Here is a 23,408-nt window from a genome sequence, read left to right on the forward strand (position 1 = left end):
GGAACTGCGGATGCTGGTTTAAACTGAAGATAGACACAAAATGCTGGAGTAACTCAGCGAGACCGGCAGCATCTCTGGAGAGAAGGTATTTTCGGCTCGAGACCCTGCTTCTGAAGAAACGTCACCCATTCCTTCTCTCCAGAGATGCTGCCTGTCCCGCTGAGTTACTCCAGCATTTTGTGTCTATCTTCAGCTTAAACCAGCATCCGCAGTTCCTCCCTTCACTATAAATGGAGACTGGGCAAAACTGATGGAATCGCGCCAGCTCATAATCCTTGGCGCTCCTCAAAAGAGCGTTATTAGAGTTGCTGCCTCCGCGCCAGAGACCCAGGTTCGATCCCAACTACCGGATGCTGTCTGTACGGAGTTTGCACGTTCTCCCCGTGATCTGCGTGGGTTTTCTCCAAGATGTTCGCTTTCCTCCCACACTCCAAAGACGTGCAGGTTTGTAGGTTAATTGGCTTCGGTAAAATTGTAAATTTTGCCTAGTGTGTGTAGGATAGTGTTTTAAGCCCCTGCACCACTGTACGAGGTCATTCAAGAGCTCACCCGAGTTTTCCCTTGATTGGAACTTGGAGAATGTCCGTAGCGGGTCCGTAGGAGTTCGTGGATGCCTCGTAGCGGCTCGTACGAGTGAAAAGTAACATTTATTTTCATCACGAGTTTTTTTTAAACTCGTTGACATTTTTTCACAGTGTTGAAAAAACCTCACGAGTTTACCGGATTTCCCGAGTACCTACCGTAGCCCTGTCCCACGGTACGAGTTCATTCCAAGAGCTCTCCCGAGTTTAAAAAACAAACAAACTCGTGGTAAACACGGAGAATGAACGTAGCAGGTACGTCGGAGCTTGGGGACGTTTCTTTGCGGCTCGTAACGCTAACGGCAGGTACTCGGGAAGATTCGCTAACGGCAGGTAAGCACGGGAAGACTCGTGAAGATTTTTCAACATGTTGAAAAATGTCCACGAGAGCCCCTAGTACCGACGAGTGGCCATTACCGTAAATCTCCGAGTTCGAATCAGGGCTAACTCGGGAGAGCTCTTGGAATGAACTCGTACGTGGGACAGGGTCTTCCCCTGTCTCTCAGTCTGAAGAAGGGTTTCGTCCCGAAACGTAAAATAAGATCAAATAGAACAAGTTGCCCTACAACTTTAGGCTGTGCACGCCATTCGCAAGAAGAAGAAGAGGTCCCGAAACATCACCTATCTCTCTCTCTCCAGAGATGCTGCCTGTCCCGCTGATTTACTCCAGCATTTTGTGCCTATCTTCGGTGACAACCAGCATCTGTAGTTCCTTGCTACACAGTACTGGTCTGCCCGTGACAGTAAATGTGGGATTGTAAATGTGTGTGTGTTTGCTCCTAGGCCATTTTATGGGGAAGAAGAGTGTGTTTGACTATCCAGATGGACATAACGGGACCCCGGCGCGACTGGCCCCCGCCCCCCCTGAAGACCACAGGGCTCTGGGGACCCCGCAGGGCCGGAGAATGCTGGAGTTAGCCTTGGCTCAGGAGGCAGAGGGGAGGCTAGTGAGGTACGACTCCGGCGCTCAGGTAAGTCAACTCTTTGGACTCGGGTGTGGCGGTCCTGTCGTGTGCCCTCTCCTATCATAGACTCATACAGCGTGGAAACCGGCCCTTCGGCCCACCTTGCCCACACTAGTCCCGCCAGCGAGTCCAACAAAGATCAAACCACAGCCCGAAGCCCGAAAAATGTGTTCAACCAAACTCTTATAGAGTTTTTTTTTTTTGCGCAGCGGGTGGAGGTGCTACCTCTCAGCGCCAGGGACCCGGGCTCGATCCCTGACCTCGGCTGCTGTCTGTGTGGAGTCTACACGTTCTCCCTGAGTCTACACGTTCTCCCGGGTTCTCCGGTTTCCTCCCACATCCCAAAAGACGTGCGGGTTTGTAGATTATTTTCTCCTGGTGAGTAGCGAATGGGTGCGGAAGTGGGATTACATGGGACTAGTGAGAGCGGGTGGCCTAGCACAGGTCGGTGGGCCGAAGGGCCTTTTCCCGTGCTGTATCTTTTATCCAATCAAACATATGCAGTTCCAGTGCGGCGCAGGTTTGTTCCAGCACTTGAGGTGTCAATGTTATTATAAGAAAGTTAATCTCAGACATTATCCATGTCTAATTTCAATGAGCCAAACGTATATGATCGATCTATCTATCTATCTATCTATCTATCTATCTATCTATCTATCTATCTATCTATCTATCTATCTATCTATCTATCTATCTATCTATCTATCTATCTATCTATCTATCTATCTATCTATCTATCTATCTATCTCTAAAACTCTGATCTTGTTATCTTCCAGTTTTTACGGTCTTTCTATTCGCGCAAAAACGGTACCGGATAGCGCTACGATTTTTCGCCAGCTAACAGTTCCCCTGTGCTGTGAGTGCACTAAGTTTCGTTCCGATCAGTTGAATGTCGTTGGAGGGGGTGAGCTGTATTGTCCAAGATGCTCCGTGGTTTGAGGAGCAGCTTGATGGGCCGAATGGCTTAACTCTGCTCCTATGTCTTCCTGTAGCATTTTGTGTTTTACACAAGTACATCGCCTGTAGTTCATTCCGGCACTGTCTGTGTACCCAGAGTCTGTACGTGGGTTGTGTCACGTTTAACCACTGTTTGTTTTTTCCAGGAAACAGGATTAATAACAAAGATTATTGAGAGATACGTTAAAAACACGAAGATATGATGATGGTCAAGCTGAGCCTTGGTGAAGATGAGACATCAACACACTGGGAGGAGGAGTTACAACCACCCAACGTAGCCATTTTATTGTAACAATAGTGCATTCACGTCACCTACTTTATGTGTTGTTTCTGTACACTTATCCATAAATTAAAGAGGGAGCAAGGACTATTCTATATTTTTCTGACTTTTTTGCATTGTTAAAGCACTTTTAATGTAAACCGTCAGGCTATAAGCGGCAAATAAAGAATATATTGTTTAAGCAACTAGTATTTCCACTTTAATCCCGAGGAGAATGGACTCAGAGACGGGATCTCAGTCACAGTTTAGACGATGCTCTCCCTTAGTGCAGGTCTTGGGGGAGGGAGGAGGGTGGGGACGCGAGCACCCATGGGTGGGGCTCGGGCTCCAGTGGCTCAGTGACATAAACAGGCCCTCGTACATTAGTTCTATCCTACACACACTAGGGAAAATTGACCATTTTACCAAAGCCGATTAAACTACAAACCTGTATGTCTTTGGAGTGTGGGGGGAAACCGGAGCACCTGGAGAAAACCCACGCGGTCACAACGAGAACGTACAACCCCCTGTGCAGACAGCACCCGAGGTCAGGGATTGGACCCGGGTCTCTGCCGCTGCAAGGCAGCAACTCTACCACTGCGCCACCGTGCAGCGATCCTGCCCTTGGGTGCTGTCAGTGTGGAGTTTGCATGGATGGTTTGGGCTTCCTCCGGCTTCTCCACCAGTTTCCCTCCAGCAGACGTTAATTTGCCTTTAATGGTTGAATCTTCAATTTAATGTCAAACCCTTCACATTGTTCCATATTATTAGTTAAAGCCACAGACCAACTGTATGAACATTGAATTCTAAAATCACCCCAGCCCCCTCTCTCTCTTCCCTCTCCCCACCCTTGCTTATTCTTTCTCACTATGTCCTACCTCCAACCCAAGCCCCCTGCTCCTGTCCTCTCACCTGTAAACTCATCCCCAATCCACAAGTCCTCTCTTTCCCTTTCTCCTCCTCCTCTTTCTCCTCCCTCACTTCTTCTTTACATTTCACACCTTATTTACATTATCTGACATCCTTTTGTCTCCCTTTCACCCCTTCCCAAAGTCCACCCGTCTGCTAATTAAACCTCCCTCACCTGTATCCACCTATCACTCGCCAGACTTTGTCCTGCCCTCGTCTCTCTTTTCCAGCTTCCTTCCCCCCCAACTAAAATTAGACCCAAAACCCTGCGGCCTGACTCGCTGAGTTCCTCCAGCACTTTGTGTTTTGCTCCGGATTTCAATAGTAGGAAGGAACTGCAGATGCTGGTTTACACCGAAGATAGACACAAGGTGCTGGAATAACTCATTGGTAGGGGCAGGCAATTATTAAAGAAACACTAACGGGGCACTTGGATAAACATGACTTCATCGGACAGAACCAGCATGGTTTTGTGAAGGGGAAGTCCTGTTTAACGAATCTGCTCGAATTCTTTGAGGAAGTAACAACCCGGGTGGATAAAGGGGAACCAGTGGATGTGGTATACTTGGACTTCCAAAAGGCTTTTGACAAGGTGCCACATAAGAGACTATTGCTAAAAATAAAACATTATGGGATTGGGGGTAATATATTAGCATGGGTAGAGGATTGGCTAACAAATAGGAAGCAGAGAGTGGGGATAAATGGTTCATACTCGGGATGGCAACCGGTAACTAGCGGGGTTCCGCAAGGGTCGGTGCTGGGACCCCAGTTGTTCACAATTTATATAAATGATTTGGAGGAGGGAACCAAGTGTAATATATCAAAATTTGCGGACGATACAAAAATGGGAGGAAAAGTAGGGGATGAGGAGGATAGGAAGAGTCTGCAAAAGGATATAGATAAGCTAGGTGAGTGGGCAACAACTTGGCAGATGAAATTTAATACTAATAAATGTGAAGTCATTCACTTTGGGAAAAAAAATGATAGGGCAAGTTATTTTCTAAATGAGGAGGAGCTGCGTTGTAATGCAACGCAAAGGGATCTAGGGGTATTAGTACATGAATCACTAAAAGTTAGTATGCAGGTGCAGCAAGCAATCAGGAAGGCCAATGGAGTTTTGGCCTTTATTGCTAGGGGGATTGAGTATAAAAACACGGAGGTCTTGCTGCAGCTGTACACAGTATTAGTGAGACCACATTTGGAATACTGTGTACAGTTCTGGGGTCCATACTTAAGAAAGGATGTACTAGCCCTGGAGGCAGTGCAGCGAAGGTTTACAAGATTAATTCCTGCAATGAGGGGATTAACATATGAGGAAAGGTTAAGTAGGCTGGAACTCTACTCTTTGGAGTTTAGAAGAATGAGAGGCGATCTCATTGAAACATATAAGATCGTGAGGGGCCTTGATCGGGTGGATGCACCGAGGATGTTCCCAATGATCGGGGAAACTAGAACTAGGGGACATAGTTGCAGAATAAGGGGGGGCTCTTTTAAAACTGAGATGAGGAAGAACTTCTTCACCCAGAGGGTGGTTAATTTATGGAATTCACTGCCCCAGGGAGCAGTGGAAGCAGAAACTTTAAATATATTTAAGACTAAAATAGATGTTTTTTTAGCTGCCAAGGGGATAAGGGGCTACGGGGAGAGGGCAGGGATATGGACCTAGGTATGGTTAGTATAGTAAGACCTGAGTGATCTCCTGGACAAGTGTCGATCGCCTGGATTGGGGTCGGAGAGGAATTTCCCGGATTTTTTTCCCGAATTGGCCCTGGGTTTTTATCCGTTTTTTTGCCTCCCCCAGGAGATCACGAGGTTCTTGGGGTGGAGAGGGGTGATAGCGGTATAAAGGGGAGGGTAGTGTCTTGTGTTCTGTGTCTTGTGTCTACTGTTTGTGGGTAAGTGTGTCTGTTTAGTGTTCAGCCATGAGCGAATGGCGGTGCGGGCTCGACGGACCTGGTGGTCTACTCTCGCACCTACTTTCTATGTTTCTATGTTTCTATGATCATGGCTGATCATCCAACTCAGTATCCTGTACCTGCCTTCTCTCCATACCCCCTAATCCCTTTAGCCACAAGGGCCACAAGAAGAGATTAGTTTAATTTGACATCATGCTTGAACAGCCACTCTGGGCCAGACACTCTGTTCCTGTGTTGTACTGTTGTATGTTGACGATGATCATATTCACCTCTTTACTTCTGGCCCCCTCGTCACATATTCCTTGATTTGCTTCATACTTAAAACCCTATTAATCTCTTTATTGAACATAATTTAATGGGTGGTGCAGCGGTAGAGCAGGTTCCTTCCAGCACAAGAGACCCAAGATTGATACTGACCACGGGTGCTTTGTGTAAGGAGTTTGCATGCCCCCCCCATGACCGGGTGCTCCAGTTTCCACTCACACTCCAAAGACGTACATACAGGTTTGTCCGTTAATTGGCCTCGATTTAAACATTTTGGAAATTGTCCCTAGTGTGTAGGATAGGGCTAGTGTGCAGGGATCACTGCCTGGCACAGACTTGGTGGGCTGAAGGGCCTGTTTCTGCACTGTATCTCTACACTAAACTAAACAAAATAATCAGCCACAGCCCTCTATGGTTCAATATGATGGAGTTACTCCATCAGTTTGTGTCTTTTTTTGTGGGCAAATGGGACTAGCTATTTGGGGCATCAAAATGGGGCATCTTGATCTTCGTGGATGAGTTGGGCCAAAGGGCCTGGTTCATGCTGTACGACTCTATGACTCCAAGGGCATTGGTAAGTTAGGCAGAAACCACCAGCTCTGAAGGACAACGGATGTATTTTACCACAACTACCACGGTACCTATTACTAAGAACAAATAACAGATTATTAAATTACCTGGAAAGAGCTACAAGAGGAAGCTATAGCAGTGGATACAACTGCAACTTTCAAAAGACATTTGGACTGATATATGGATAGGAAAGGTTGAAAGGGATGTGGACCAAATGCAAGCAAATGGGTCCAGCATGTATTATCATCATGGTTGGCATGGACAAGTTGGGCCGAATGGCCTGTTTCTGTGCTGCATAACTTTACAACTCAATTAATTTACATTCCTCACTTCCATGCTGGTATTTGAATTGATAATTTCAAATACCTGGTGGGAGACCGCTTTTCGGAGCTCCCGCAAAGGCAACTTCTCCCGCCGCATCGCGGGGTTTAAATCGACCCGGAGCGGGGCCTTACATCGCCCAGCCGGCGGCTTTAACATCGGGAGAAGAACAAAGAACAGGGGAGAGACAAGACTTTGCCTTCCATCACAGTAAGGAGGTGTTTGGTGATTCACTGTGATGGATGTTTATGTAACTTGTGTTAATTGTGTGTCATGATTCTTTTTCTTGTTTGTATGATTGCAGAAACGTAATTTCGTTTGAACTTAGGTTCAAATGACAATAAACGTTATTCTATTCTATACTATTCTATTGAGCAGAGTTTGAAGCATCTTCTGCTTTAAGCACCTTCTCCCTTGTCCCAGAGGAGCCGCCGGCAGCAACGCGGCCGCTGTCCAGCGGGGGGCGCAGCTGAGCACCATCCCCTTTAATGGGCCGACGGTAATTGAGGGTGCTGCGCTGCTCCTTTAATGGGCCGCAGGCCTCGGGCCTAGATTTTCGGTCGCCCCGGCTCCCAGGTCCCTCCGGCCGGCCAGCAACAGCCAGCAAAAGCCAGCCATGCCGCTAGTGCTGCTGTGCGGGCTGCCGTGTAGCGGCAAGAGCCACAGGGCGGCGGAACTGGGCCGCTACTTGCGGGAGGAGGCGGGCAAGAAGGTGGTGGAGGTGGCGGAGCAGAGCCTGGAGATGGAGCGGAACCTGGTGTATGCGGGTGAGGGGGGGTCAATGTGGGGTCAATGTGGGGGAGGGGCAATGAATGAGGGGGAGGGGGTAATGGATGAGGGGGAGGGGTAATGTGGGGGAGGGGGCAATGTGGGGGAGGGGGCAATGAATGAGGGGGAGGGGGCAATGAATGAGGGGGAGGGGGCAATGAATGAGGGGGAGGGGCAATGAATGAGGGGGAGGGGGCAATGAATGAGGGGGAGGGGTAATGAGGGGGAGGGGGCAATGTGGGGGAGGGGGCAATGAATGGGGGAGGGGGCAATGAATGAGGGGGAGGGGTAATGAGGGGGAGGGGGCAATGAATGGGGGAGGGGGCAATGAATGAGGGGGAGGGGGGTAATGAGGGGGAGGGGGCCAATGAATGAGGAGGAGGGGTAATGAGGGGGATGGGGGTCAATAAGGCGAGTGGTGATGAGGGGGAGGGGGTGATGAGGGGGAGGGGCAATGTGGGGAGGGGGGCGATGAGGGGGAGGGGCAATGTGGGGAGGGGGCGATGAGCGGGGGAAGGAAGGAGGAGGGAGAGTAGAGAGGGGAGATGGAGGGGGGCAGGGTTGTAGAGAGTAGGGGGTGTGGTGGGGGTCAAAGAGGGGGAAGGGGAGATGGAGGAGGGAGGAGAGTAAAGATGGTGGAGATGGAGGCAGGGGTGGGGAGGTGGGCGGGGAGGGTGTTGGGGAATGAGGGTAAGAGTGGGAGGGGAGGGGGGAGATGGGGAGAGTAATGAAGGGAGGGAGGTAGAGTAGAGATGAAGAGGGGTGAGGGGAGGGGAAAGGGGAGGAGGAGAGGGCAGAGGTAGTGTGTGGAGAGTGGGGGGTAAAAGAAGGGATGGGGAAAGGATGGGGATGGTGGAAGGGAGGGGATAATGTAGGTGGGGGGGGGGGGTGTTGGTGACAGACGTGTGGGTTTCTAGGTTAATTGGCCCTCTAAATTGCCCCCTAGTGTGTAGGAGTGGAAGAGAAACTGGGATAACATTGAACAAGTGGGTAGAAAGGAACTAATTCAGCTCCTATCACTTATGACCTAACTGCAGATGCTGGTTTATACCGATGATGGACACAAAGTGCTGGAGTAACTCAGTGGGTCAGGCTGCATCTCTGGAGAAAAATGATGGGTTATGTTTTTTGGAAAGAGCCTGAAGAAGGGTCCCGACCCGAAGCGTCTCCCATCATTTTATTCCAGCGGAGCTGCCTGACCCGCTGAGTTACGCCTGCATTTTGTGTCCATCATTGCTATAAACCAGCATCTGCGGTTAGGTCATAAGTGATAAGAGTAGAATTAGTTCCTTTCTAGAGAAGAAGTGGGAATGGGTGACCGATGGGCCAAAGGGCCTGTTTCCATGTTGTCTAAAACTAAAGTATAGAACTAGTCTTTAACCAGTGGTCTATTTTTGTATTGTAGATTCTCACAAAGAGAAAGAGCTTCGGGGAGTATTGAAAGCTGAAGTTGAAAGGTAGAGTAAGGATACTGATATAGTATGGAGTTTAAATTATAGCGCTTCTTGTAACTCATTAAACTATTCATGCTTTTACCTGTTGTGCAACTAGTTGCTTGCTCAGTATGTACCCTTGGATTCCCGTAATGTAAACCACACACTACACACACAAAGGAGTGAAGGCTCATTTTACCTTCTGCCTTACACACTCCCCTGCTTGTATCCTCTACCATTAATATATCTTCTGTCTCCTATCTGTGCATTGCTTGGCATGCAATCACTCCAACTCTGTAGAAATTGGCTATTTCTAACATTGGCATTTCTTACACAGACACTGTTAAAGTACGTCCTAAAAAGGCTACATAGCATTGTTAATTGTGTTTTGGGTGCAGCATAGACCAGTGACAGTACAACTTTATAAAATATTGTAACAAAAAAGAACTGCAGATGCTGGTTTATACCAAAGATAGACTCAAAATGCTGGAATAACTCGGCGGGTCAGGCAGCATCTCTGGAGAAAATGGATAAATCACGTTTCGGGTCGGAAACCTTCTTCAGATCCCCACCCAAAACATCACCTATCCATTTTCTCCAGAGATGCTGCCTGACCTACTGAGTTACTCCAGCATTTTGCACCTATCTTTCTAAATTATTGGTTTGACCATAAAAGGAATCGGAGAGCTGGAGTAACTCAGCAGGTCAGGCAGCATCTCTGGAGAACATGGATAGGTGACGGTTATGCTGCCTGTCCTGCTGAGTTACTCCAGCACTTTGTGTCCTTTTGTGTATTAACCAGCATCTGCAGCTCCTTGTTTCTACGTTGGTTAGACATAGCGGAATACTTTGTGCAGTGCTGATCGCTCCAGTATAGAAAGGACGTTGCTTCATCGGAGAGGATGCAGATGGAATTTACAGGGATGTTGCTTGGGATGAAATGTTCTGGTTACAAGGAGAATTTGGATGGACTGGGTTTGTTTTGTGGACAAGGCTGGAAGCTGCGGCTGGGAGAAACCTAACTGAGGTATACAAAAGGTAGACAGGACAAAACCTTTTCCCACAGTGGAGTTGAATGCAACTAATAGACCTGTCCCATGGTGCGAGTTCATTCCAAGAGTTCTCCCGAGTTTGCCCTGAGTCGAACTCGGAGATTTACGGTAATGGCCGCTCGTCGGTACTCGGGGCTCACGTGGACATTTTTCAACGTGTTGAAAAATCTTCACGAGTTTTCCCGAGTACCTGCCGTTAGCGGTACAAGCCGGTAAGAGACATCCCCGAGCTCCGACGTAGCCGCTACGTTCATTCTACGTGCTTACCACGAGTTTGATTTTTTTAAAACTCGGTAGAGCACTTGAATGAACACGCACCGTGGGACAGGGCTTTAAGAACATAGCAATAAATTTAGAAGGGGTAGAGAGAAGAATTATTTTATCCAGAAGGTGGTTGGAGTCCGGAAGGGTAATATCCGTGGGGATGGAAAGCAGAGAGTGCAACATTTTAGTAGCTACATGAACACTTGTATCCCCAAAGCTAGGGCGGCACAGTGGTGCAGCGGTAGAGCTGTTGCCTCACATCACCAGAGACCCAGGTTCAATCCTGACCTCGGGTGCTGTCTGTACAGAGTTTGTACATTCTCTCTATGACTCTGTGGGTTTTCTCCGGGTGCTCCGGTTTCCTCCCACATTCCAAAGACGTGCAGGGATGTAGGTGAATTGGCTCCTGTAGATTGTCCCCAATGTGGAGGATAGAACTAGTGTACGGTTGATCATTGGTCGACGTGTGCCGAAGGGCCTGTTTCCACGCTGTATCTCTAAAACCCAAAACTAAACCTGCATCTCCCAAAATTCTCTTTGCATGGATTTGCATTACATTCAGTTCTTCCATTGAAAAACTAATTGGCGGAGCAATAGATAGGTGGTTATAAGTTTATGACCCCAGTCAAAATAAATAAAGCAGCAATTGTTCGCCTGCCTTTACTCATTGTCAAGGTTGCCAGAATTCAGAATATAGAAACAAACAACTGCAGATGCTAGTTTACAAAGAAGAGCACAAAGTGCTGGAGTAACTCAGTGGGTCAGGCAGCATCTCTGGAGAACATAGATAGGTGATGTTTCGGGTTGAGACCCTTCTTCGGCAGAAATTGGGATTGTGATGGCACCGCACTCTGCCTCAGAGAGCAGTGGAGGCAGGTTCTCTGGATGCTTTCAAGAGAGAGCTAGATAGGGTTCTTAAAGATAGCAGTGTCAGGGGATATGGGGAGAAGGCAGAAACGGGGTACTGATTGGGGATGATCAGCCATGATCTCATTGAATGGTGGTGCTGGCTCAAAGGGCCAAATGGCCTACTCCTGCACCTATTGTCTATTGTCTACAGACCTAGTATGTATCAAAAGGTTGAGTAACATTGTGATTGATTAAGTTCTCTGTCTTTGTGGTCAGAACTGACTCCTGTAACAACATGTGAACATTACCTCTGTCTGTGCCTGGTCACAGCACTCTGTCATTCTGACATCCTGCACACATTTGAGGTGTGAAACATTTTGTTACTTTTGTCTTGTACTATCAGGCACAATGCAGCAGCATCAGAGATATATTTTACAGTTCTGTTTGTCTCGCAGAACTATTTTTTTTTGTAGAAACCAAGGGACTGCAGATGCTGGTTTACAAAGTGTTGGTGTAACTCAGCGGGTCAGGCAGCATTTCTGGTGAACATGGATAAGTGTCCATAAGATGGGAACAGAAGACTTACATAGAAACACATAGAAACATAGAAAAAGGCGCAGGAGTAGACCATTAGGCCCTTCGAGCCAGCACTGCCATTCAATATGATCGTGGCTGATCATCCAAAATCAGTACCCCGTTCTTGCTTTCTCCCCCTACCCCTTGATTCCGTTAGCCCAAAGAGCTACAACTAACTCTCTGTCTGGCTGAATAGCAATGCTGTTTTACAAGAGAGTTAAAAAGAGCACGGCAACAGTTAAATCCTCGTACCGTGAATGCATGTCCATGCTGTATTTTAAACTGTGATATCTCTTTATTTCCTAGAAAAATCAATAAAGAAGATGTTGTGATTATGGATTCTCTAAATTACATCAAAGGTAGGGGGAGTGACAATTAAAATGATTCATTGATGTACGAATGTTTTAATATTATTTTGGGAACAGTGATGTGTGGCGGGTTATAGGATACTCCTATCTTCCTCTTTTTGAGTTTAGCTTATTGTCATGTGTTCCGAGGTACATGAAAAAGCTTTAGTTGCACGCTAACCAGTCAGCAGAAAGACGATTCATGATTACAATGGTGCTATCCACAGTGTACAGATACGTGACACAGGGAATGATGTTTGGCAAAGTAAGAATTGTTGGTGTTGGAGTAGAGATTTGAAAGAGTGGAACTATTGTAATGAGCGATTTCAGATCCACTTCTGACACTCACTCACTCACTCACTCACTCACTCACTCACTCACTCACTCACTCACTCATTCACACTCACTCACTCTGGTGCCATCTTGGATAATTTTTCTTGAGATGGCCGCAGGTGGAAATCGGATGAGTAACTTCTGTAGGCTGGAAGTTGGATCCAAGACCATTTATTCCCTGGATCAGGAACTTGTGGCACAAGCGTGGTAGTGGAGTTTAGTCTAGAGATAGAAAACTTTATTAGTACGGGCGTTGGGGGTTATGGGGCGAAGGCAGGAGAATGGGGTTGAGAGGGAAAGAAAGATCAGTCATTATTGAATGGCGGAGTGGACGATGGGCCGAATGGCCTAATTCTGCTCCTGGAAGTTCTGAACTTATGAAAATAGAGTTCTGATAAGAAATCAAAATGCTGACAATGTTTGGGTCAAGCAGCATCTGCGGAGATAGAAACATCATTTTGGGTCAGCGGTCTTCATAATGAGGTAATTGATCCAAATAGTTAACTCGGTTGAACAAAGGGTCATGCGACCGTGGATTGAACAGGATTCGCAATGTCTTTGTTTTCGGATAGTTCCAACCAGTCACTTGGCTCAGAATCCTATTATATACAACAGCGGTCAGCACAGTGGCGCAGCTGTAGAGTTGCTTATGACATCGCCAGAGACCCGGGGTTCACCCTGACTATGGATGCTGTCTGTGTGGAGTTTGCACATTCTCCCTTTGATTGTGCCGTTTTGCTTTGGTTTTCTGTCACATCCCAAAAACATGTGGGCTTGTAGGTTAGTTGGCCTGTGTGAAATTGCCCCAAGCATGTAGGGAGTGGATGAGAATGTGGGACAGCATAGAACTAATGTGAATCGATGGTCGGCATGGACTCGGTGGGTTGGGGGGCCTGTTTACATGCTGCGTCTCCCAACTAAACTAATGATATACTCTCACAGTGGAAATTTTGCATCTCCCTGTCAGAACCGACCGGGCTTTGGTTTAAAGTATGATCTAAAGGAATGATTAGGCATATTTTCACTGGAGCATCAAGTGACGGAGCCATTGATATTGAACCTTGTACTTCTGGGGAGCATTGAACATGAAACAGTACAGCAGGAACACGCCAAACACCCCTCACTCTCCTTGCCGAACACAATGCCAATTTAAACTAATATCTGCCTGCACCACATATTTCGCTTGGGCAGCTTTCAACCTTGCAGCATGATCGTTGATGTCTCTAATTTAAAGTAACTCCTACATTCCCGCACCCTCCACCCTAGTCATCCTACTAGTTCCACTGTTCACATCCCTGTGTCCCTTCGTTATCACCTCTTCCCCAGCCAACAATGGCCCATTGTGGGCTCCGCCCTTCCATGGTCATCTGTGGCCAGACCTAATTTTTCTGGCCTTTTCCTACCCCCAGTTCCTCCCCTCACCTTTCAGTCTGCAGAAGAGTTCTGACCTGAAGCGTCACCCATCCTTTTTCTCCAGAGATGCTGACTGACCCACTGAGTAACTCTAGCACCTTGTGTCTGCCCGAATGATCCATATCCCTCCATTCCCTGCATGTCAACATGCCTAGCTAAACCCCCCCCCCCCCCTCCCCAATCTTTGCACATCCCCAATCCTTTCCACTCGTCTCTTGTTGTGTTTTATGGGCTGTTGGCAGATCAGTTTCCCTCCTGGGATAAATAAAGCTCTATCGTATGGTAAAGATTACAGTGAGGCTATCACGGTTCATCAGTTGTGCAACAAGACACACTGATATGCTGACAGTTCCCAGGGCCCCATACTAAGACAAACATCAATGACTGCTGGACAATTATCAACTCGGCAAAGACTCACTTTGGTCCGTGTGAAACCTCCGTACTGACAGCAGCTGTAGTCAGCATCGAACCCACGTTTCTGGCGCTGTAAGGCAGCAATTCTACCGCTGAGCCACCATGCCGCCCTTGGAGGATGGGGGGGGTGGTCTTAGAAGTGTGTCAAATCACAAGGGGACTAGATAGGGTAGCTACACGGAGTCATTTACCCTGAGTAGTGAAATCAAGATCTGGAGGACATGGGTTTAAGGTGAGAGGGGAAAGATTTAATAGAAACCTGAGGAGCATTTATTTCTTACAGATGGTGATTGGTATATGGAACAAGCTGCCAGAGTAGGTGGTTGAGGCAGATACTACACAGCATTTAAAATACATTTGGACAAGAAAGGTTAGGTGGATATGGGCCAAAGGCAGGAAGTTGGGACTAGTGTAGAGCGGGCATCTTGGATGGCGAGGGGAAGTTGGGCTGTTTGATGACTAGGATTGAATTTTTTAACTGAATAGGGGAGAGGCGTGGCTGTACATTGATGTTATGTGCTCTTGCAACTAAACTCCCACACTAGTTTGTTTTCAGACTCATTTTCAACTTTGTTAGGCTGAAATATTTTTAGCTGTGTCTCGGACCCTCTTGCTAGCGTTCAGTTCATGTGGGAGGAGGAGGCTCTGCACCAACTGGAAACACAGAGGTAATAAGGGAGGTGTGAGCCTGCGATGGGTCGACGGCCCGACATTGCATGTTAGGGTTTGTAAAGAAGCCGCCAATTTAGCTTGTCTGAGCTGACGAGTCACGGTGATGGTACTTGGCGATAAATTAACAGCTGAGCTGATAATGGAGCCCAATTAATGAAGGGGCCAGATCAGAATGACTTTCAATCCTGCATTTCATCTTGAGATGTGAAAATATTGACTCACTGCGTCTAATTTTGTTGCAAATGTGTGTATCGTTCTGACTGTTCTTTCAAATATAGGTTACAGATATGAACTGTTCTGCTTGATAAAGCACACACAGACTCCACACTGCTTGGTAAGTAGCCATTAAGTCTGGGAATGAAATGTGAATGATTGCAGGTTTTCTCTGTATCTCTCTCTTTAAATATAATACAGCTGTTAGCTCCAAACTGCGTTGATCTAAGACTCTCCTTGTGTGATCCCCACATATAACCTAACCAGGCACATTTGCAAATTGTGAATAACTACACTCAAACCCTTTTCTTAATCTGAAGTGTTTTTCTGTACTTGTATCTAACTGGAACAATTGAGATATGCTGTAAAATATTGAATTACAAAGCTTTTTTCTCACTGCTCCTTTATGCCTACTGAGAATTGCTTCTCTGCATTTTAATTCTTTTTACGGAGGGAGGGAGAGAGACACCTTCACATGGCATTAAATACAATGTACACACTGTCAAACGTCACCCATTCCTTCTCTCCAGAGATGCTGCCTGTCCCGCTGAGTTACTCCAGCTTTTTCTGTTGATCCCTAACCAGTCTGAAGAAGGGTCTCAACCCGAAATGTCACCCATTCCTAATCTCCAGAGGTGCTGCCTGTCCCGCTGAGTTACTCCAGCTTTTTCTGTCGATCCCTAACCAGTCTGAAGAAGGGTCTCAACCCGAAATGTCACCCATTCCTAATCTCCAGAGGTGTTACCTGTCCCGCTGAGTTACTCCAGCATTTTGCATCTATCATCTGTCATGATGTTTACCCAGTCCTGACCTGTTGGTTCTATTTTGTGCAGACCAAGCTCTGGAGAACTCCAGTCCGAAGAAGGGTCTCGACCTGAAACAACATCCACTCCTTCTCTCCAGAGACGCTGCCTGTCCCACTGAGTTACTCCAGCTTTCTGTGTCTATCTCCGATTGTGATGGGACTTACTAATCTCCCGTGGAAACACAACAAATATCTTGATTTTTACGGCTCATTTGCAGGCTGCTCCTCTGATGTGGGGTGTTCTGAAGTATCTTAGTTTAGTGATACAGCACAGAAACAGACCCTTCTGCTCACGGTGTCCACGCCGACCAGCAATCACCTGTACATTAGTTCTACCCTAAACACGCTAGGGATATCGAAGCCAACTTTGGTATGTGGTCAGGCCGTATTTGCAGTACTGTGGACAGTTGCGATCACCACTCTACAGGAAGGATATGGAAGCATTGGAAAGAGTGTAGAATTGATCATCAGGGTGCTGCCTGGAATGGAGGACTTTATACTTATAAGGAGAGTTTGGATTAGCTGGGAGGCTGAGGGCAGCCCTCACAGAGATTTATAAAATTATAAATGACATATACAAGGCAGATGGAATCTTGTTCCCAGAATGAAGGAATCTTAAACAAGAAGGCGTAGGTTTAATGTGAGAGAAATATAAAGGAGACACGTGGATAGGAAAGGTTTAGACGGAAGATTGACGCTAAATGCTTGAGTTACTCAGCGGGCCAGGCATCATCTCTGGAGAAAGGGAATAGGTGACGTTTCGGATCAGCTATCTTTAGTGTCAACTAGCATCTGCAATTCCTTCCTACACAGCCCAGAGTTCTTGATGGCTCCTGTTCTATTTTAAAATTCTATCTTTCATGCCTTTGTTGTGGCTGTTGTTTGCAGATTCACTGTGAGACTGCGGTTGATGTCTGTTCATCGTGGAACCGGAGCAGGGAGCCGGAGCAACAATATTCCCAGGAAATGTAAGCCCATTGACTGCCTCCACTCCCCCTCCCCCTCCCCGAGTCAACATCCACCCTGGCACCTTCTCAGCTGGTCTTGCCGTAGGTTCAACTGGCAACCACTGCATTTAACTCATTGGTCTGCACACATGCTCTGTCAATTCTACACTCTTTCCAATGCTTCCATATCCTTCCTGTAGAGTGGTGATCGCAACTGTCCACAGTACTGCAAATACGGCCTGACCACATACCAAAGTCATAAAGTGTGGAAACAAGCCCTTCGCCTCAACTTGCCCACAACAACCAACAAGTCCCATCTACACTAGTCCCACTTGCTTGCATTTGGCCCATATCCCTCTAAACCTATCCTATCCATGTACCAGTGTAATTGCATCTTAAACGTTGCGATAGTCCCAACTACCACCTCTGGCAGCTCGTTCCATACACCCACCACCCTTTGCATGAAAATGTTATCCCTCATATTCCTATAAAATCTTACCCCCCTTCACCTTAAAAGCCCTGTCCCACGGTACGAGTTCATTCCAAGAGCTCTCCTGAGTTAAAAAAAAAAATCAAACTCGTGGTAAGCACGGAGAATGAACGTAGCGGGTACGTCGGAGCTCGGGGACGTCTCTTAGCGCTAACGGCAGGTACTCGGGAAGACTCGCTAACGGCAGGTAAGCACGGGAAGACTCGTGAAGATTTTTCAACATGATGAAAAATGTCCACGAGAGCCCCGAGTACCGACGAGCGGCCATTACCGTAAATCTCCGAGTTCGAATCAGGGCAAACTCGGGAGAGCTCTTGGAATGAACTCGAACAGTGGGACAGGGCTTTGAACCTATGCCCTCTGAGTCTCGATTTCCCCCACTCTGAGCAAGAGACTCTGTGTGTTCAGCCAATCTGCAGTTTCATTTGCTTGATGTTTCAAGTAATGCGGAATTAAGAGCCCACGGGCCCTGCTGTCATTATCCATGACGAGTGTTCTACTATTCTGAATACGACTCGCGGTTGTGGGGTGACTGCAAGCCAGTCTGTGAAAGCATTGCCACCGATCCACTTCCCAGAGCCTTGCCTCCAAGCTGTGAGATACTGTGCACCTGGAGGCCATTTGAGATGTGTTGGGTCCAGGAACATAATTGCAAGCAAGGGGACAGCACAGTGGTAGAACTGCTGCCTCACAGCACCCAGTGACCCAGGTTTGTGTTCGATCCTGACTATGGGTGCTGTCTGTTCAAGAAGGAACTGCAGATGCTGGAAAATCAAAGGTAGACAAAAATGCTGGAGAAACTCAGCGGGTGAGGCAGCATCTATGGAGCGAAGGAAATAGGCAACGTTTCGACCCGAAACGTTGCCTATTTCCTTCGCTCCATAGATGCTGCCTCACCCGCCGAGTTTCTCCAGCATTTTTGTCGCTGTCTGCCTGGAGTTTATACGTTCTCCCCGTGACCGCGTGGGTTTTCTCCAGGTGCTTCGGTTTCCTCTGACGTTCCAAAGACGTGGAGATTCGCAGGTTAATTGGCTTCGGTAAATTGCCACTTTTTAAGACCAGAGATAGACACAAAGTGCTGGAATAGTTCCGAACTTTGGAGAACCCTTGATGGGATCCGACCCAAAACGTCACCTATAACTTTTCTCCAGAGATGCTGCCTGACCCGCTGAGTTACTCCAGCACTTGTGTCTATCTCAGATTTATTTATAGGTTAATTGGCTTCTGTAAATTGCCCCTAGTGTGTAGGTGTGGAGCTGGGATAACATAGAACTAGTGTTGGGGTGATGGTTGGTCGAGGCGGACTCGATGGGCTGAAGGGCCTGTTTCCACACAGTATCTCTAAATTAAACTAAACTTAGACCATAGAACAGTGGAGCTGTCCTTCAGCCCGAAATGTCCGTTCTAAACATGATGCTGTCAAACTAACCTCTTAGAAACATAGAAAATAGGTGCAGGAGGAGGCCATTCGGCCCTTCGAGTCAACACCGCCATTCATTGTGATCATGGCTGATCATCTCCTATCAATAACCCGTGCCCGCCTTCACCCCATATCCCTTGACTCCACTAGCCCCTAGAGCTCTATCTAACTCTTGTGTCTGCTTGTGATGCATATGCCTCAATGCGCCCATCTGAAAGCCTCTTAAATGCCAAGTCATTCTATCGCTGTGATTCCCTCCCACTTATCTACTGGTGCGGCATGATGGCGCAGCGGTAGAGTTGCTGCCTTACAGCGCTTGCAGCGCCAGAGACCTGGGTTTGATCCCGTCTACGGGTACTGTCAGTACGTTCTCCCCTTGACCGCGTGGGTTTTCTCTGCGATCTTCGGTTTCCTCCCACTCTCCAAAGACGTACAAGTTTGTAGGTTCATTGGCTTGATATAATTTTCTGCCACAGAGGGTGGTTGAGGCCAGTTCATTGGCTATATTTAAGAGGGAGTTAGATGTGGCCCTTGTGGCTAAAGGGATCAAGGGGTATGGAGAGAAGGCAGGTACAGGATACTGAGTTGGATGATCGGCCATGATCATATTGAATGGCGGTGCAGGCTCGAAGGGCCGAATGGCCTACTCCTGCACCTATTTTCTATGTTTCTATAAATGTAAAATTGTCCCTAGTGTGTGTGTCGGACAATGTTAATGTGCGGGGATCACTGGTTTGTGTGGACTTGGTGGGCCGAAGGGCCTGTTTCCACGCTGTATCTCTAAACTGAAACTGAAGGGTTTGAACTGGTTGTAAATGTTTGCACTGCCTCCAGCTTTGATGAGCTGGTGATGAGGTTTGAGGCTCCCGATGCGAGGAACCGATGGGACAGCCCACTGTTCACCATTCAGAAAGACGATACGCTCCCATTCCAGGCGATAAACGACGCCATCTTCCACAGGAAGGCACCGCCACCCAACCAGTCAACGCTGAACGTAAGTGAGGGCCGGGCCGGGTTGGGGGGAGGGGGGGGTGGGGTGGGTGGGGGAGGCCATGGGATGGAGTGGGTATCCAGGGTTGGTCCGGGCACTCAATGGAATGATACAGTGTGGAAACAGTCTCTTCAGCCCAACTTGCCCATACTAGCCAACATGTCCCAGCTACACTGATCCCACCTTCCTGCATTTGGCCCATATCCCTCCAAACCTGTCCTATACATGTACCTGTCTAACTGTCTCTTAAACATTGGAATAGTCCCAGCCTCAACGACCTCCTCTAGCAGCTTGTTCGGTTACCCAATCTATACCTCTCATGATTTTGTGCGTCTCTATAAGATCACCCCTCATCCTCCTGTGCTCCAGAATAAAGAAGTGCGGGGAAAAGTTCCAGATCCACAAACAAATTCCGATCAGGATGAAGGTTTAAATGTGTCATCGTTTTGCAGATTAAGTATCGAATAGTGAAAGGCTTGGATGGAGTGGATGTGGGGAGGATGTTTCCACTAGCGGGAGAGTCTAGGACCAGGGGTCACAGCCTCAGAGTTAAAGGACGTTCCTTTAGTAAGGAGACGAGAAGGAATTTCTTTAGTCAGAGGGTGGTGAATCTGTGGAATTCTTTGCCACAGAAGGCTACGGAGGCCAAGTCAATGGATATTTTTAAAGGAGAGATAGATGGATTCTTGATTAGTACGGGTGTCAGGGATTATTGGGAGAAGGCAGGAGAATGGGGTTAGGAGGGAGAGATAGATCAGCCATGATTGAATGTCGGAGTATACGATGGGCCGAATGGCCTAATTGTGCTCCTATTACTTATGGCCTTATGAACTGGATAGAGGAGAAGTAAAGCTTCTTGTTATTTGATTTCAGTAACTACTTGTGATATAATGATGTCTCGCCTTTTTCAGCAACCACTTTCCTCTACAAACTTCTTGTATGAGTTGGACAGAGTTACACAGGAAATGCTGATGGTGAGTTGTCCTCTTGCATGCCAGTCAGAAGGGTCAGAACCATACAGCGCAGAAACGGCCCAACTTGTCCACGCCCACCGCGATGCATTTGCCCACTTCCCTCTCTGTCTTTCCCACCTGATTACATGTCCAAAGGTCTTTTAAACATTATAGACAATAGACAATAGCTGCAGGAGTAGACCATTCAGCCCTTCGAGCCAGCACCGCCATTCAATGTGATCATGGCTGATCGTCCCCAATCAGTACCCCGTTCCTGCTTTCTCCCCATATCCCCTGACTCCGCTATTTTTAAGAGCCCTATCTAGCTCTCTCTTGAAAGCATCCAGAGAACTGGCTAAGGCAGAGAATTCCACAGACTCACCACTCTCCGTGAGAAAAAGTGTTTCCTCATCTCCGTTCCAAATGGCTTACTCCTTATTCTTAAACTGTGGCCCCTGGTTCTGGACTCCCCCAATTATACTTGTATCTGCCTCCACCACTTCCTCTGGAGTTCATCCCTGATAGCACCCACCTTCAGTGTGGAAAGGCGTACACCACTGATCTCCTGTTTGACAGCAACTCTACCGCTGCGCCACCTTGCTGCCCCCTCCGATAAAGTTGAGTGCACCCCTTCCCCAGTAGAATACTCTACATAGGTAGGCACAAAATGCTGGAGTAACTCAGCGGGTGAGGCAGCATCTATGGAGAGAAGGAACGGGCGACGTTTCGTGTCTCGACCCGAAACGTCACCCATTCCTTCACTCCATAGATGCTGCCTCACCCGCTGAGTTACTCCAGCATTTTGTGTCTACCTTCGATTTTATCCAGCATCTGCAGTTCTTTCTCACACATTTTGAATACTGTAAAGCCCCTGTTACGAATTACCCTCTATCTAATCCCCTTTCACCGAGGCGATCCTGGTCAGTATTGGACAAAGTAAACGCAAAGTGCTGGAGTAACTCAGTGGGTTCAGGCAGCCTGGCCCACTGAGTTACTCCAGAACTTTGTGTTCGACTCAAGATTCCAGCATCTGCAGTTGCTTGTGTTTAATTGGGCAAATTAGACCATTCACTGTACCCGACACATGACAATAAGCCAAATTGTAACACTAGGGACAATTTACAATTATACCAAGCCAATTCACCTACAAATCCGTCGGTCTTTGGAGTGCGGGAGGAAGCCAGAGATCAGAGGGAAAATCCACGCGGTCGCAGGGATAGTACAAATCCTGTTCAGACTGCGCCCGTAGTCAGGATCAAACCCGGGCCTCTGACTGTAAGGCAGCAACACCACCGTTGTGCCACCATGCCGCCCCCTTAAAAACATCTGTTGGTATTGCTGTTTAAAATGTGAGCTTCCTTAAAATCTAACTTTAAAACTCTGTTAATTTAACTCAGGCAATATTAAACGCACAGAAGACAAGCGTACCGGGAGACCAGATTACCGTACCGGGAACCAAGGTGAAGATATCCTTTTAAATCTCAGAGCTGGTGTGAAAAGAAGTTTACATTCCTATATTATAGAAGCAGACGCTGACTGACCTGCTAAGTATTTCTAGTGTTTTTTGTTTTTGTTTGTGATTTTCTGTCGCTGCGAGTTTTTTTGTTGTTATTTCACTTAAATGAAGGCTTGTTTTCAGAAGTTCCGGTCAAGGAATGATGGCGAATCTCTGGCGGATGTGATACGAGTGTCGATCGTATGCGGCAATTGTATTAATTCTCTGAACGCTTGTCATAAAAGTCCTTAACCTTCGACACATAGAGCTGACCCGTATCCTCCACATGGCCGAACTGAGAAAGCTGAGGCGCCAGTTTATCAGCTACACCAAGATGCACCCCACGGAAAACATTGGAGAAATTTCCAACATGTTTGTGCAATATATCAACCGCAGTCTACATTGACGAGCGATTCAAAGCTGCAAATTGCCACTTGGATTAAAAAAATTTTTTAAATATTTTCAGACTTTTGAGTCGTGCTTGTGTAAAGGAAAACCATCGAGCGATACAGCACGGAAACAGGCCATTCGGCCCACCTAGTCCGTACTGACCGTCATGCATTCATTTACTGTCATCTGAAGTCATTATGCTGGATTACAAAGGAAGTGTCCCGACCCGAAACATCACCCTTCGTCTTCCCCAACTTTGCTGCCTGACCCGCTTACTCCATTACTTTGTCTTTTTTCTAACTTTGATCTGCTTTTATTGCTTCCACATTCCCCGCATGGACAAATCAAACACAAGCGGGCATTGTTTAAGATGAGAGGGGACGGAGGATGGGGGGGGGGAGGGGCACTTCTTTAGCACTGAGGGTGTTGAGGGCTGGAACAGACTGCAAGGGCGGGAGGCAGATACGATTGTGGCTTTTAAGAGGCTTTTGGATAGACTTCAATATGGAGGGATATGGATTCAGTGCAGGTAGATGAGCTGGTCTTGGCATCATGTTTTTCACGGACATTGTGGGCCGAAGAGCCTGTTCTGTACAGTTCTATGTTCTATTCCCATCAATTCCCCCAGATTCAACCTTTCACCTATACAGCAGGTGTATATTTACACCTATATTTACTGCAGCCAATTAACCAACTCTCACATTCATGTCTTTGGCACGTGTGAGTTCACCAACGGGTTGACAGGGAGTACTTGCAAACTCCACACAGACTGCACCGGAGGTTCCATGCTTTCACGTGTACAGAGTTACAGTGGAATGCTTGTTCTGCATGCTATGTTTCA

General features: G+C 47.4%; 2 protein-coding genes across 2 annotated transcripts in view; both read left to right on the forward strand.

The window, feature by feature from the left end:
* nmb (neuromedin B) overlaps positions 1–2,936 on the forward strand; it is a 3,459-nt gene extending 523 nt beyond the window's left edge. The window contains exons 2-3 of the mRNA XM_033014923.1: positions 1,365–1,552; positions 2,650–2,936. Coding sequence (XP_032870814.1) covers positions 1,365–1,552; positions 2,650–2,706 — 245 coding nt within the window. The 3' untranslated portion in view covers positions 2,707–2,936. The remainder of the gene's footprint in view (positions 1–1,364; positions 1,553–2,649) is intronic.
* A 4,321-nt stretch (positions 2,937–7,257) lies between these two features.
* On the forward strand, positions 7,258–22,648 carry kti12 (KTI12 chromatin associated homolog). Its single transcript, XM_033014911.1, has 9 exons — positions 7,258–7,509; positions 8,916–8,967; positions 11,991–12,043; positions 15,142–15,197; positions 16,770–16,849; positions 19,573–19,732; positions 20,641–20,703; positions 22,080–22,148; positions 22,440–22,648. The coding sequence occupies exons 1-9, from the start codon at positions 7,359–7,361 to the stop codon at positions 22,581–22,583; spliced, it is 828 nt and encodes a 275-aa protein (XP_032870802.1). The 5' UTR covers positions 7,258–7,358; the 3' UTR covers positions 22,584–22,648.
* Positions 22,649–23,408: the final 760 nt, after the last annotated feature.

The sequence above is a fragment of the Amblyraja radiata genome, chromosome X (assembly GCF_010909765.2).
Source record: "Amblyraja radiata isolate CabotCenter1 chromosome X, sAmbRad1.1.pri, whole genome shotgun sequence".
Classification (NCBI taxonomy): Eukaryota; Metazoa; Chordata; class Chondrichthyes; order Rajiformes; family Rajidae; genus Amblyraja; species Amblyraja radiata.